Here is a 15194-nt window from a genome sequence, read left to right as displayed (position 1 = left end):
GATTGGTTCTTATAACGGGGAGAAGGGAATGGCAATGAATTTCCCTACCTGATACTGCGTTTACTCTGTCTTTAATTCAGAATAATAGCTGATGTTTCTTGGAAAAACAGAAAGAAAATTTTCCTACCAGAAATGCTCCCTTTATACCAAGTCTGCATGTAGCTTAAGAGAAGAATCATTGCTAAATAAGGGACAGGACCTCTTAACTAGATAGCTGTAATTCTATTTTATGGAGGAGAGCTGTCAGATAAATTGCTTTGTAGCTGATTCCTTCTTTGACAACATAAGAATCTAGTGCTACACTTTGCAGCTTTTCTCCCCCATGAAAAAGTGTATGATCTTTAGGAGCCAGAAAGATCAAAACAGTTGGGTATTCAGAGGGCAGTTGGCTGAGAACCATAACAACTTATTTTATGAAGTTTTCATTTGATCTTAAAGCCACTACTGTCCTTTCTGCCCCAGTTTTCTCTTTTCCTAATTCCTTCCTTCTTTCTGCAAAGGATCTACATATCTTTGTGGTCTAAATACTCCTCATAAAAATATAAAATTAGGAGATGGTTAGTTTTTAGCAATCCTGTCTATGTGAGTGAATAGTTTTGTGCAAAGGAAGGACACAAAGGAAGAGGGGAAGGAGACCATAAATCTGTTTTTCCAGCCCAGCATTCTGAATTGAATCATTAGTGAGACTTGTTTTGAAGACAAAGTTGTCTTGGCCCTTATCCATCCTGCATCATTGCAGACCTGTCCAGTTTAAGTCAGAATTGTGTCAACTGAAGGATCTGGGGTTCATTTAAAGACTGAATTTTGATACCTTTATTATGATTCAGATGCTAAAGATGTAATAGTAAACGAAAAAGACATGGTCCCCATCCTTAAAAATTTATTATTTGCATGGAGGTGGGCAAACTTTAATTGTTATCTTTGCAAACTAGTAAATGCTCTTTAGGAAAAGCATAGGACACTATGAGAGCTTTTTCTAGATAGTGAGAGAATTTCCCTGTAGGAGCAAGAAGTTAGCTAAGTTCTAAAAGTTGAGTAGAAATAACTAAGATAAGCAGGAGGGGAAAGATTATTCTAGTCAAAGGGAGCAGCATATAAGAAGATCCAGGAATGAGAATGCATTGTGACAGAAACAAAGAAGGGAATAGTAGTATAACACAGTCTCATAGAATTAGGTAGAGAGCAGGTTATCATTGAAGGACCTTAAAATAAGGCTTTTCAAGCTGCAAATAGATTTTTCAAGTAGAAATGGGGAGTTAACTAGCCAGAAAGAGTGATAAAACTGTGTAGATGCATAGATCAGCTTTTAATACATGATGTGTGTGAGAGAGACAGAGGCAGAATTAAATACTTCCACCTAAGATATCAGAATTGTGGCTTCTCCAGAGAAAGTGGAGATTGAGGCAAGGAAGGATATTCAATTCAAAATTTGTAAAATTCAGTAATTTTAAAATGTTTTAAATAGAGCAGAAGTCACAGAGCCTCAGGAGGCTTGCTCAGGAGTAACACAATACAAATTTAATAAATCCAAGGTAGTTTTTCCAGTGCCAGTATTTATAAAGTCAGTCTTCTACTTGTGTACCATTTGAGAAAACAAATTTAAGAGATTTAGAAAGTATGCAGCATTGAGAAGAAATAATGAGGACAGAATGTTTGTAGTTTTCCGCCATGAGTTTAGCTGTTATTGAGTTTTCTTTGGTGTTTTTTGAATCAAAAAAATTGAGGCTTCTTATTCATTCATTTTTCAGTTTGAAAGTAGTCATATTTAATAACTTACTAGAAACCATTCCAGCCATGACCATTTTTAAAGCACATTACTTTAAAATATCACAAGATAGGTGTTCCTTATAACATTTCTTGAGTGTAGCAAGATAACGATAGCCTGAGAGTATACCAAAGAAATTGTTCTAGTAACTACTTAACTATTTTATCAGTTGCCTCAAATATGGTAATAGGTAGTTTCATTCTAGATGCATATGAAAGACAGTTCATTACATACATTGGGTACTTTAGAGCATTAGGGTTAATTCTCTCCCTGAACCTCAAGTTGAGAAAACTTTAGGGTATCCAAAGAGCATTTATTCGTATGTTCATTCTACATTAAGGTTTTTTTTTTTACCGTAATAACATAAATAACCTAGAAATAATTGAAGACATTTCCATATAACTTTCTGAAAAGCATTTTAGTCTTTTCTGGGAGGGAGGGGGAATTGTTCATGTATACCGTAACTGTGGTAGTAAAGGAATTCCCGTATATAATTTTTTTTTTAAACTTTACGAAGCTCTTTGAAAGAACCTGAACTTTAGTATGTAAATCAAAAGTGGTTTGGGGAGCCTCTCAGAGGAGCTTTTGATGAACACATCAGGGTGCTGGGAGCATGGCATCCTTGGAGAGGGCTTGGAAGCTCTGCACACCCCCTACCCTCCTGTACCTTGCTCTGGCTCTGTACCTACCTCCATCTGGCTCTGCTGGAGTTGTATCCTTTATAATAAACCAATAAACAGTTTTTGTGTGTTTTAAAAAACATAAATGGCTTCCATTTAAACCCAGCTCTCAGTTACTAAGAGCATGAACATTTATTGTCCATTCAGGCACCAAAAGTGAAAATAGATGATGAAAGCAGGTCTATATTTGTGGTATGTTTTTTTCCAACTGTCATTTCAAGGTGTTGGGGAAAGTGTTAAAAAATCTGTACTCCATCTTAATTCTGGTTTTATTAAATTTATACTATAACATAGGATAAGTCTTCATCTATGATGGAGACAAATTGTAAAATTAATTTTTATATAGGTTTCTCATCCAAACATTTCTGTGCCACAGACCACACAATAAATTATTGTATTTATCAGTGATCACTCTGTCTCCAAGAATAGCAGAAAAGAAAAAGAAAATACTGTTTTCATTTTATTTCTTAGATCAGTACAATGGAGCATGAATTTTCAATAAAGGAACATGGGTTTGAAGTTCAGTTAAGAGAGATGGAAGACAGTAATCGAAATTCCACTGTTGAACTGAGGCATCTCTTAGCTACTACACAGAAAGCAGCCAACAGGTGGAAAGAAGAAACGAAGAAACTCACTGAAAGTGCAGAAATTAGAATCAGTAATCTAAAGTAAGTCCACTATTAATTCTTTGGTCCATTTTACAGAAAAATTATTTAACCTTTAGTTTAATGTCCTTGCCATAATCTTTCTGTAAAAATATGTAAGTCTGTACCTTATATTTTTTACAGCAAATATTAAATTGCTATGAAAAATGTTGGCAATTATAGATCAACTTCATATTGTTTGTTTTATAAATTTTATGCATATCACAGGAAATACAATGATTTTTGTTGGACACGGCAGTTTAGAATCTTAATACTATTCATGTATAGATATAGCATAGTAATGTTCCATAGTTGCAACAGAATCTATTTGGCCTGCAAAGCCTAATATTTGTTCTCTGGCCCTTTAAGAAAAAATTTGCTGACGTTTGCCCAGGAAGAACGTGAACTTTTATGATAAATGAAATGGGAAGCTATGAAAGGTTTTTAACAAAATGATATGATCGGCCTTAAATGTTCAACAGATCACTTTGACTGCTCTATGATGAATAGCGTGGAGAGGGTCAAGGGTAGAAGAAGAGAGAAGAGGAACCAGTACTGTGATAATCCAAGTATAAAATGATAACTTGGATTAAGTTTTGAAGGACTGGAAATCATTATTTAAAAGTTTGCTTTGGTCCATGTTAAGTATGAGCTACCTAAAAGATATCAGAATATCAACTTGTTAGGTACATAAGTTTGGAGTTCAGGAAAGATATTGCAACAAGAGCTATAAATTTAGGAGTGATTAATATATGCATAATTTTTAAAGTCATGGAATTAGAGGGTATAGAAAGTAAGTCTGGATAGGGAAATTAGGCTACTGAGAACTAAGTTCTAAAATTTAGTTTGGAGGAATGAAAATTTAGCCGAGCCTGAGAAAAAATACTGAGACAAACAAGAGAAAGAATAGTAAAAAAAAAAAAAAAAAAAATCAAAAAGAATGACATAAAAATAGATGATATTTACTATAAAGGAATTTGTTCAAGGTCACATAGCTAACAAAGTAAAAGATCCTGGTTTCAAATTTAAGTCAATTGGATATAGTCAATATGGTCCTAACCATTAAAGTTTACTTTGTTTTTTTGCCAGTTTATTTCTTTTTATTGAAGTATAGTTGCTGTACAATATTATATGAGTTATAGGTGTACAATATAGTGATTCACAACATTTTAATTTATAGTTACTGTAAAATATTGGGTATATTCCCTGTGTTGCACAATGTATGCTTTTTCTTATTTTATACCTAGTAGTTTGTATATCCTAATCCACTACCCCTATACTAACCCTTCCCTCTTCTCTCTCCCCTCCAATAACCATAGTTTGTTTTCTGTAGCTGCAAGGCTGTTTCTTTTTGTTATATTCACTAGTTTCTTTTCTTGGCTGAATAGTATTCTATTGTATATATATTTCATGTCGTCTTTATCCATTCATCTATTGATGGGCACTTAAGTTGCTTCCATTTTTTGGCAATTGTAAATATTGCTGCTGTGAACTTTGGAGTGCATGTGTCTTTTCGAATTAGTGGGTTGTTTGTTTTTTTCTTTCAGATGAATACCCAAGGGTGAAATTGGTACTTCTATTTTTAGTTTTTGAGAAACCTCCATACTGTTTTCAACAGTGAGTGCATCAGTTTCCATTCTCGCCAACAATGTACTAGCATTCCATTTTCTCCACATTTTTGCCAGCACTTGTTAATTGTGTTCTTTTTGATGTTAGCCATTCCGGCAGGTGTGTAGTGATATCTTATTGTGGTTTTGATTTGCATTTCCCTGATGATAGTGAAAGGTTGTTGCTGAACGATAAGACGCCAGGATTCTTGGCCTCCGGAGGAGACGAATTCAATCCGGGGCCAGAGACGGGGCTAGATCGCTCAGAAATTTTGTGTAATAAGGTTTTATTGAAGTATAAAGGAGATAGAGAAAGCTTCTGACATAGGCACCAGAAGGGGGCAGAAAGAGTGCCCCCTGCTCGTCTTCAGCTGGATGTTATATAGTCACTAGCAGTCTGTTAATGAAAAGAAAGGAATGTCTTAAAACTCAAAATGGCACCAGGCCCCTCATCCATAAAATACATTTTGGGATAATCTTGGCACCAGATGATTCATCCCAGAACATAAAACGATTGACTTGAATCTTGTAGAAGGGCAGATTACCATACAAATAGTATCGTTTACATAGATTAGGGGAACAGTATCTGAGTGTAACATACTGGTTTGTCAAGTAGGTTCTGAGCCATTAGGCACAACCGACTTGAAGACAGAGTCTAGGGTAAATGCACAGTACATTAACAGAGCTTAAGACAAACATTTCCATGAGAAACATGTATTGGTTAATTCAAGGTTTGAGAATAGTTAGCTTCAGGTGAAACCAGGTGTCATGCCAACACAGTATTTTAAGAGAAAACCTCCTTTTAAATTTGTAGAGAGAAGGAAAAAAATAATGCTAGTTTGTTTCCTCCTGCCACTTAAGATAGATAAAAATGTCTGACACTTGCAGCCTATTTCCTCCGTTTGGACACCCCTGGCCTTCCTGCCTGTTACCCTCTCAATAGTGATGTTAGACATCTTTTCATATGCCTACTGGCCATCTGTGTGTCCTTTTTGGGAAAATGTCAAATAAGCAGGTATCACTATAAAATTCCTTCTTAGACCTGGTTTTACTGTGTCCCATAAGTTTTGAATTGTTGTGCTTTCATTTTCATTTGTCTCTAGGTGTTTTTTAAATTTCCTCTCTGATTTAGTCAGTGCTCTATTGATGATTCTGTAACTATAGTTTGGCCTCCATGTTTGTGGTTTTATAGTTTTTTCCTGTAGTTGATTTCTAGTCTCATAGATTTGTGATTGAAAAAGATGCTTGATATGATCTCAGTTTTCTTAAATTTATCAAGGCTTATTTTCTGGCCTAGCATGTTATCTATCTTGGAGAATGTTCTATTTGCACTTGAAAAGAATGTATATTTTGCTGCTTTCAGGTGGAATACTCTCTCTGTATATAAATTAAGTTCATTTGATCTAGTGTGTTATTTAAGGCAAGGATTTCCTTACTGATTGTATGTCTGGATGATCTGTCCATTGATATAAGTGGGATGTTACAGTCCCTGACTATTATTATTTCTTTATTTCTTGTCAGTTTCTTCTATTATGTCCATTAATATTCACCTTATATATTTAGGTGCTCATATATGGGGTGCATATATATTTACATTTGTTATATCTTTTTCTTGAATTGATCCCTGGATTATTATGTGTTCTCCTTTGTCTCTTCCAGCAGTCTTAATTTTACAGTCTATTTTATCTAAATATTGCTACTCGGGCTTTCTCTTGATTTCCATTTGTATGGAATACCTTTTTGCATTTCCTCACTTTAGCTTTGTGTGTGTCTCTAGATCTGAAGTGAGTCTCTTGTAGGCAGCATATGTATGGGTCTTGTTTTTGTATACAATCAGCCAGTCTGTGTCTTTTGGTTGGAGCATTTAGACAATTCAAAATTAAGATAATTATTGAGATGTACTTACTGCCATTTTGTTAATTGTTTGGGGCTTGTTTTTGTAGATTTTTCCCTTCTTTTGTTCTCTTCTTTTTGACTTATGACTATCTTTAGTGTTTGGATTCCTTTTTCCTTTTTGTGTGTGTATGTCTGTTACAGATTTTTGTTTTGCGGTTACCACAAGGTTTTTGTAAATCATATTGCTTTAGATACAAAGCAGTTTTAGTTGTTTTTTTACATTCAGTTCAGTTGCTCAGTCATGTCTTGACTCTTTGCGACCCCATGGACTGCAGCACACCGGGCCACCCTGTCCATCACCAACTCCCAGAGTTTACTCAAAGTCATGTCCATTGAGTCAGTGATGCCATCCAACCATCTCATCCTATGTCATCCCCTTCTCCTCCTGCCTTCAATCTTTCCCAACATCAGGGGCTTTTCAGATGAGTCAGTTCTTTGCATCAGGTGGCCAAAGTACTGGAGTTTCAGCTTCAACATCAGTCCTTCCAATGAACATTCAGGACTGATCTCCTTTAGGATGGACTGGTTGGATTTCCTTGCAGTCCAAGGGACTCTTCAAGAGTCTTCTCCAACACCACAGTTCAAAAACATCAATTCTTCAGTGCTCAGCTTTCCTCACAGTCCAACTCTCACATCCATACATGACCACTGGAAAAACCATAGCCTTGCCTAGACTGACCTTTGTTGGCAAAGTAAGGTCTCTGCTTTTTAATATATGCTGTCTAGGTTGATCATAACTTTCCTTCCAAGGAGCAAGCGTCTTTTAATTTCATGGCTGCAGTCACCATCTGCAGTGATTTTGGAGCCCAAACAAATAAAGTATCTAACTGTTTCCACTGTTTCCCCGTCTATTTGCCATGAAGTGATGGGACTGGATGCCATGATCTTAGCATTGTTTTACATTGCTGATCTCTAATTTCAAATGCATTTTAAATACTTGCATTTTTAAATTTAAATTTAATACAATTTAATTTAAATACCTGTATTCTCTTCCCTCCATGATTACTATTTTTTATTTCATATTTTACATCTGATTGTCTTGTGTATCCCTTAACTGCTTATTGTGGATATAGATGGTTTTACTGCTTTGATCTTTTAACCTCCCTACTAGCTTTTTGTGTGGATGGTTTCCTCCCTTTATGTTTGCCTTTACTAGTGAGCTTTTCCATTCAGTAATTTTCTTGTTTTTAGTTGTGGCCTTTCTTTTTCTCCTAGATAAGTTCATTTAACATTTTTTGGAAAGCTGTTTTGCTGGTGCTCAAGTTTATCTTTTGTTTGTCTATGGAACTTTTGATTTCTCTGTCAAATCTGAAGGAGAACTGTGCTGGATAGAAGATACTTGGTTGTAGGGTTTTTGTTTTTGTTTTCCTTTCGCCATTTTACATATATAGTGCCACTCCTTTCTGGCCTGCAGAGTTTCTGCTGAAAAATAAGCATTATGGGCATTCCTTTGTATGGTATTTGTTGCTTTTCCCTTGCTGCTTTTACTATTCTCTCTTTATCTTTAATTTTTGTCATTTTGATTATGATGTGTCTTAGTATGGTTCCTCTTTGGAATTCTCTGCACTTCCTGGACTGTTTCTTTTCCCGGGCTTAGAAAGTTTTGAGTTATTATGACTTCGGATATTTTCTCTGACCCTTTCTCTCTGAAATGCTAATGCTAGTATGCTTGACATTGTCCCAGAGGTCTCTTACACTATCCTCATTTCTTTTTATTCTTTTTTTCTTTGTCTGTACAGTGGCAGTGATTTCCCTTGCTCTGTCTTCCAGCTCACTGATGCATTCCTCTGTATCATTTAGTCTCCTGTTTCCTTCTAGTATATTTTTCATTTCATTTGTAGTCTTCATCTCTGTTTAGTTGGTCTTTTATGTTTTGTCTTTTTAACAAAAACTACTAACTTCTAACTCTCTGTATGCATTCTTTTCCTGAGTTCTTTGATTATCTTTACAGTCATTACTCTGAACCCTTTCTTGGTATATTGTCTGTCTACACTTTACTTATTTCTTCATCTAGTATTTTATCTCTTCCTTCACCTGGAGTATATTCCTCTGCCTCCTCGTTTTGCCTAAGTTGCTGTTTGTATCTTTACATATGTGGTAGATTAGTCACACTTTTCAACTTTGCAGAAGCAGCCTTCTGTAGGAAACGTCCTATGTGTCCCAGCAGTACATTCCCCTCTCATCACTCAAACTATGGGTTCTAGGGGTTCTCCCAAGAGGGCTGCGTGGGTCCTTCTGTTGTGGCGGGCTGACTGTGTGGCAATCTGGTGGGCTTGCTGTCCTATAGCCTGATTGGTTGCCAGGCCCTACCTTGTATGGACGCTCCTGTGTATAGTTAGTGAGACCCAGTTATGAAGCAGCTCATTGTGGAACCCTCAGGGGCCTCAGGGCTAGTGCTGGCTCTCTGGTGGTCAGAGTCAGCATTTATAAGACTCTGAGCTGTTGCCTGCCCTCTGATTGGTGATCCTAGGTCCTGGGGTTAATGCCATACTAGTGGCAGGCAGAGCCGCTTCCTGGAATCTGGCTGCAGGGCCCAGGGATCCCAGAGCTGATGTCAGATTGCTGATGAGCCAGGGCGGGTTCTTGACCCAGTTGGTTATGGGGTATTGCTGTGTTTCAAAGCTTGTGTTGGCCTACTGTTAGTGGACTGGATATGCAGGCTGCTAGGTCATGGTTTTCTTGCCTCTGGTGTCTACCTTCTGGTGGGTGAGGCCGGTCTGGAGGCTTGTGCAGGCTTCCTGGATGGCAGGGCTATTGCCTGCTCAGTGGTGGGTGGAGCTGAGCCTTGGTCCTCTGGGCAGGGCCATGCTCAGTGGTGGGTGGAGCTGAGCCTTGGTCCTCTGGGCAGGGCCATGCTCAGTGGTGGGTGGAGCTGAGCCTTGGTCCTCTGGGCAGGGCCATGCTCAGTGGTGGGTGGAGCTGAGTCTTGGTCCCTTGGGCAGGGTGCTGAGGGCTTAGGGTGTCTTTAAGCAGCCTGTGTGATGATGAGTGGGCTGTGTCCCCCCTCAGTTAATTTTTTGGCCTGAGGCATCCCGATTCTGGCGCCTACAGGGTGCTGGGTGGTGTCAGGTCCTGGCACTAATGAGCCAGAGGGAAGATTTCAGGATGGCAGCTACAAGCATCAGTAGCTATGCGATAGATAGCTCCTAAGTATGGCTCCCACCAGTCTCTGTGTCCCCAGGAAGAGTCACAGGCATCCCCACTTCTCCCGGAGACTCTCCAACAAGGTAAGTCTGGCCCAGGCTTCAGTCAAATTACTGCTTTTGCCCTGGGTCCTGGTGCACGTAAGATTTTGTGTGTGCCCTTTAAGAGTGAAGTCTATTTCCCTCAGTCCTGTGGGGCTCCTGAAATTAAGTTCCACTAGCCTTCAAAGCCAGATCTCCTGGGGTTTGCATTCACAGTACAGAACCTCCAGGCTGGGGAACCCAACATGGGGCTCAGTTTGTGGGTTGCCCACCAGAGAGTATAGGACTTGATTATATCAGGAGTCCATCCCTCCTACCCATCTCACTGTGGCTCCTTCACTATGTCTTTAGTTGTATATCTTTTCTGGTAGGTTTTGGGCTTTTTCACTGATGGCTGTTCTGCAGATAGTTGTTACTTTTGAGAGGAGGTGAGCTTGGAGTCTTCTTACTCTGCCAGCTTGGCCAACCCACCGCCCCCACCACCAACCATAATGTTTTATAAAATGCTAGTGACTGGTTGAGTAAGATAGAACTGAGAATGAATCTTTCAGTTTGGTACCCTGTGGTGCTTTGATTATTAATAATAAAAATAAGAACAGTTTTGGTAGAATGAAAATGTATTTAGAATTAGTTTGAAAGAAAGGGAAAATTTTGCTTCCATTTATTGGTGAGCTAGGAAATTTGGACCTGTCCTCTCATGACTAGAGAAGTTACATGAATTATAAAAAGCATCTATTTGCCTTAAATAACTAACAAAAAATTATTACCAGTTTCACTTTATGCAAGGAATGCAAAATTATTAAAGCAGTAGAAAAAATTGATGTAATTTACCACATTACTTATTAAAAGAGAAAAATCATAAGGTTATCTCAATAGATATAGAAAAAGTATTTGAGAAAATTTAATATGTATTCATTTTTTATTTTTAATATGCCTCTTAGCAAACTAGAAATAGAATTTACTTAATTTTATAAAGGTATCTATCCTAAATCAAACATTATTCTGAATAGCAAAACGTAAATCTTAATAGCTTTTCTTTGAAGACTGGAAAGATGACCAGGACCACTATTACCACTTCTGTTAATATTCGTGGCACAAGTCCTAATCTGTGCACTATGTCCAGAAAAAGAAATAAAAGGTATACAGACTGGAAAAGAAGAAAACAGTCATTCTTCACTGACATAATGATTGTATGTGTAGAAAATCCAGAGTAATTCACAGATTATTAGGTGATCATACAAAAACCAGTTGTGTTTCTACATCCCAGCAACAGACATTTCAAAATGAAACTTTAAAAATAGTATAATTTACATTGCATCAAAATATATCAAATGTCTGTGAATCAATTTAACAAGGAATGTATAAGACTTTCACGTGAAAACTAGGGTATGAAAGTTATTACAGAAGGTCTAAGTAAGTAGAGATATATTAATTGGTCAGAATCCTCAATATTATACATTTGTTAATACCCCCTGCCCTGACGAAATAGAGATATAGCGTAATCTCAGTCAAAATACTTAACACATGGAGCAGTATCCAAAATATTAAGTGAAAAAAAAAAATGGTATACAGTGCGTATGCTATTCTACCCTTGTCAGGGTATTTACTAGCTTTGACTAGTGAAAGGACCCAGATATAGTGGCCACTATTCAGATGCAGGTGAGGTATCCTAAAAGAAACCAGGACTCCTTAGATAAATGACTGATTATAGATCTGGGGTAGGAACGTATAGGATGAGCCTAGGAAACACTTTGTGGTAGCAAAAGGCAAGGAAGATATCAAGATTATTGGGATCAAATTAAAAGGACCCAGTAGCCAACTTGAGGAAGCTCCCACTGGCCTATGTGGTGACAGTTTGATACTTCATCAAAGAAAATATCTGCAGTAAATGTTAACGTACCAAATATATTGAAAGTCTGTGCCTTCAGAATGATATTAAAGAAAAAATTCTTTGGTCACCTTTGGAAGATATTATAGAAACAGCTTTTTCTGGAAAGAAGATGAAGTTAAAATCCAGCATTTATTCTACTTTTCCTCTATTCACTGTACTTCATCAAATGCTACTTGGCCTTTTCCTATCATAATAGCCCTTACTTCACTGGTTAGGAAACCAGTGTACGGATTTTGCCAGTTAGTTGCTTAATATGTCTCCCAATTATGTATCTCAGAACCAGGAAGCAACCACAGAGTAGGACTATGGACACCCTGGGCCCACTGAGACAGCTCAAGTCAAAAGTCCTTTGATGACCCACCTGCAATAACTTCTCCTCTGGTTGATGGACCACAGTGGTATTTAGAATCTCTAGGAATTTGTCCTGTCCAGTAATCCTTAAAGTGTCTGAATTTCCCCTTCCCCGTTGCATGGTTACCCAGCCTACTCTTCACAGGTCCTTTTTAGGGGAAGGCTAGGAGGAAGTATATATGAATGTATAAAAGTTTCCTTTAAAAGAACCTGCAACTTCTTCCTTCACTCAAGGGGCTCTGAATCTGAACAGATTCAAGTCTGAGAACTGGTTAAAGAGCCATGACGCTGTCTTACTGTGATTAAACACTGCTATTCACAAGATCTAGAGCTTTTCTTCTGCAGATCAGACAAAACGTGAGTAGACTGCCCATCTATTTCAGTTCTAGGATGACAGTGATAAAATTATCAAGCCCCAAAGATCTCTGCAAATCAGATTCTGCTGATTACTATTTGAACTCTATTGCCATTCCAGTAATGATGACTGCATTTGCTTTGGAGATTTAAGGCCACTACTTTGCCCTTGCTGTTGAGAATTGTATCATTTTCATTAAATTCAGGTAGCCCAGTTCCATGGTAGCAGTTCCCACTGTCATTTCTGTCCCACAGAGAATAGCTACTACAGAGCTCTTCAGGGATAATGAGACACCCCTTCTGACTGTATTTCTCATAGTCCTGGTGAAGGCAGTGTCCTCTAGACCCTCCTGAAGGAGGCAGTCTCCCTGACCTCTGGTAACTTTCTCAACACCAGATTCTCATGTGGGGGTGAGTGTGTCCTCCTCTCTTCCTGGGAACATTTGTCTTGAAAATATTCAGACACATTCAGGGACGCTATTGATAGTTAGTGTATAGGGGCCGGGGGTGCTGGTAACCATCCTGCAGTGCTCAGAACAGCCCCACAAAGAATTTTCCAGCCAGCGGTGTTAGTAGTGCCGTGGTTGAGAAAGTCTGCTGTATGCTGCACAAGGAGCTTTTTACATTTCAGTATTCATTATAGGTCACCTTTGAATCCAGATTTTGTTCAACCAACCAAGCAAACCAAAATACTTGAGCTAATTCATTGGATATAGAATATCTGCTTTGTGAGCCCATATTGGTAAACATGGCCTCATCCAGTGGTTTTTGTTAAACAACCCTTAGGTGTTGTTCAAGCACCCTTAAGATCTAGTCTCACACATACTCTCTGATTTCTATGTAAAATTGGCAAAATCGTGTAATTGTCATGGTGCTTTCTGCCACCTCAGAGGTCTTGTCTTCTACCTCATGTCCTATAGCTAAGTAGACTTCAGTCTGGCTATAGATGTAGAAGCAATGGATGATGGCAAGGTAATTCCTGAAAGGAGTCACCTATTCGTTGCAAGGCAACCTCCTTAGGTGAGTCCTTTACAAATTCTTCAGGCAGAGGAGACCTCCCTTCCCAAATAGAGAGGAAGGACTGCTTGTACTCTCAGAGAAAATCATTGCAGGATTTAGGGCTTCAAGGCCCCAGCTTCACTGGAGTCTGTCTGTTCACATGTCCCCATTTCAACTTGTAGAGGAAAAAAGACCCTGCAAGGTTATGCATTCAGCCGGTGGTGTAATTCAGCCATTCCTGGGATTAGACTTTGGATTTGATTTTCAGAAAAATCAGCTTTGCAACTGCTAGAGATAGCACCTTCTGGCCCCCTAACCTAGACTTTGAACTCAGAATTTAAAACTCTCCTCCAACTAATAAAAAAAAAAAAAAGAATTCAAATAAAAACATTCTTATCTTGTCTTTAAAAAAAAAAAAAAGAATTTAAAACTCTGAGCCCTTTATTTTTATTTTCAGAGCTTTCCATTATACCTGAAAGCTACATTATTTTCTTCATTCCATGTCATTATTTAGTCATTCAAAATGTTACGGTATACTGGCACTTGATGATACAGGTAATAATTTAACTCTTTTACCATGGATTACCTGGGTCCCCCTTTACCACTGACCTTTAAATTTAAGCAAAGCATAGAACGAATTCTAGTTAATTCACAACCAGTTAGAGTTCCCATTCATAACGTTATATTCCTCTGGAACTACTTCTGGTACCAGTTTCTCTATGCATCAGGGTTTCTTCAAGGAAACAGAACTACTCTGGGTAGTACTGAATAGTAATAGAATATGGGATTTATTGTAGGAATTAGACCTTATGCAGTGGCACTGGTAGAGAATTCAGTTCAGTGCACTTGTCTCTGCAAATGATGCTAAACCTGAAGTCACTGTGGGTCTCTGAACCAGCAGTTGTGAAGGACAGCTGGATGCAGATGAAAACAGCTCACAAGGACAAACTGAAACCCTGTTTTCACCTGTCTCTCATCACCTCCACCTCAAACCACTTTTGTGGATGACCTGCAGGAGAGGCTGCTGCCCTTCACCGTGGATCTGTACATGACCCAAGAGGCCAAAAGAGGAGGTCTAACAAGAGGCAGAAAATGGAATTGCTGTGGGTTCAGGTGGTGCCCCACACCATTATAGTGACCTAACATGTCAGCAGCTGTGCGTGAGCTGCCACGGTGCCAGGTACCCTGCCAGCCTTCACAGACTTCTCTTGTGGTCAGCACCAGCCCAGGGCCAGGCAGGGCAAGGAATCCTGGGAAACATAATTACAGGTTAACCAAGTTGATGCAGTCTCAAGCTCCCACCGTGTGTTTGTCATAATGTAATTCTTGATGTTGTTCACAATGCTTACATAAGGAAGAACAAAACCATATAAAATAAATGAGGTTTAACATCAGTCTACAAATTATGATGTGCGTGCTAAGTCACTTAAGTCCTGTCTGACTCTTTGTGACCCCATGGGCTATAGCTTGCCAGGTTCCTCTGTCCATGGAATTTTCTAGGCAAGAATACTGGAGTGGGTTACCATTTCCTCCTCCAGAGAATCTTCCCAACCCAAGGATTGAAGCCATGTCTCTTATATCTCCTGCATTGGCAGGCAGGTTCTTTACCACTGACTCCACTTGGGAAGCCACATACATATTTATGATAGGTAGCTATATGTTGAATATACACTGTTTGCCACTCTACATACTCCTTTAATCATCACAAAAACTTTATGAAGTAAATGCTGTTATGCTCCCTATATTAGGGTTCTTCAGAGAAACAGAACCAATAAGGTGTGTGTGTGAGAGAGAGAGAGAGAGAGAGTGTGTGTGTGTGTGT

General features: G+C 38.5%; 1 protein-coding gene across 3 annotated transcripts in view; it reads left to right on the top strand.

Annotated features, from left to right (window-relative positions):
• SCLT1 (sodium channel and clathrin linker 1) overlaps positions 1-15194 on the top strand; it is a 223066-nt gene that overhangs the window by 160566 nt on the left and 47306 nt on the right. For all 3 annotated transcript variants that reach the window (XM_043902420.1, XM_043902419.1, XM_043902418.1), the window contains one exon: positions 2917-3113. In XM_043902420.1, coding sequence (XP_043758355.1) covers positions 2917-3113 — 197 coding nt within the window. The remainder of the gene's footprint in view (positions 1-2916; positions 3114-15194) is intronic.

Source organism: Cervus elaphus, chromosome 5, assembly GCF_910594005.1.
Source record: "Cervus elaphus chromosome 5, mCerEla1.1, whole genome shotgun sequence".
Classification (NCBI taxonomy): Eukaryota; Metazoa; Chordata; class Mammalia; order Artiodactyla; family Cervidae; genus Cervus; species Cervus elaphus.
The sequence above is the reverse complement of the archived record's forward strand: the minus strand, read 5'-3'. Positions and strand labels throughout refer to the sequence as shown.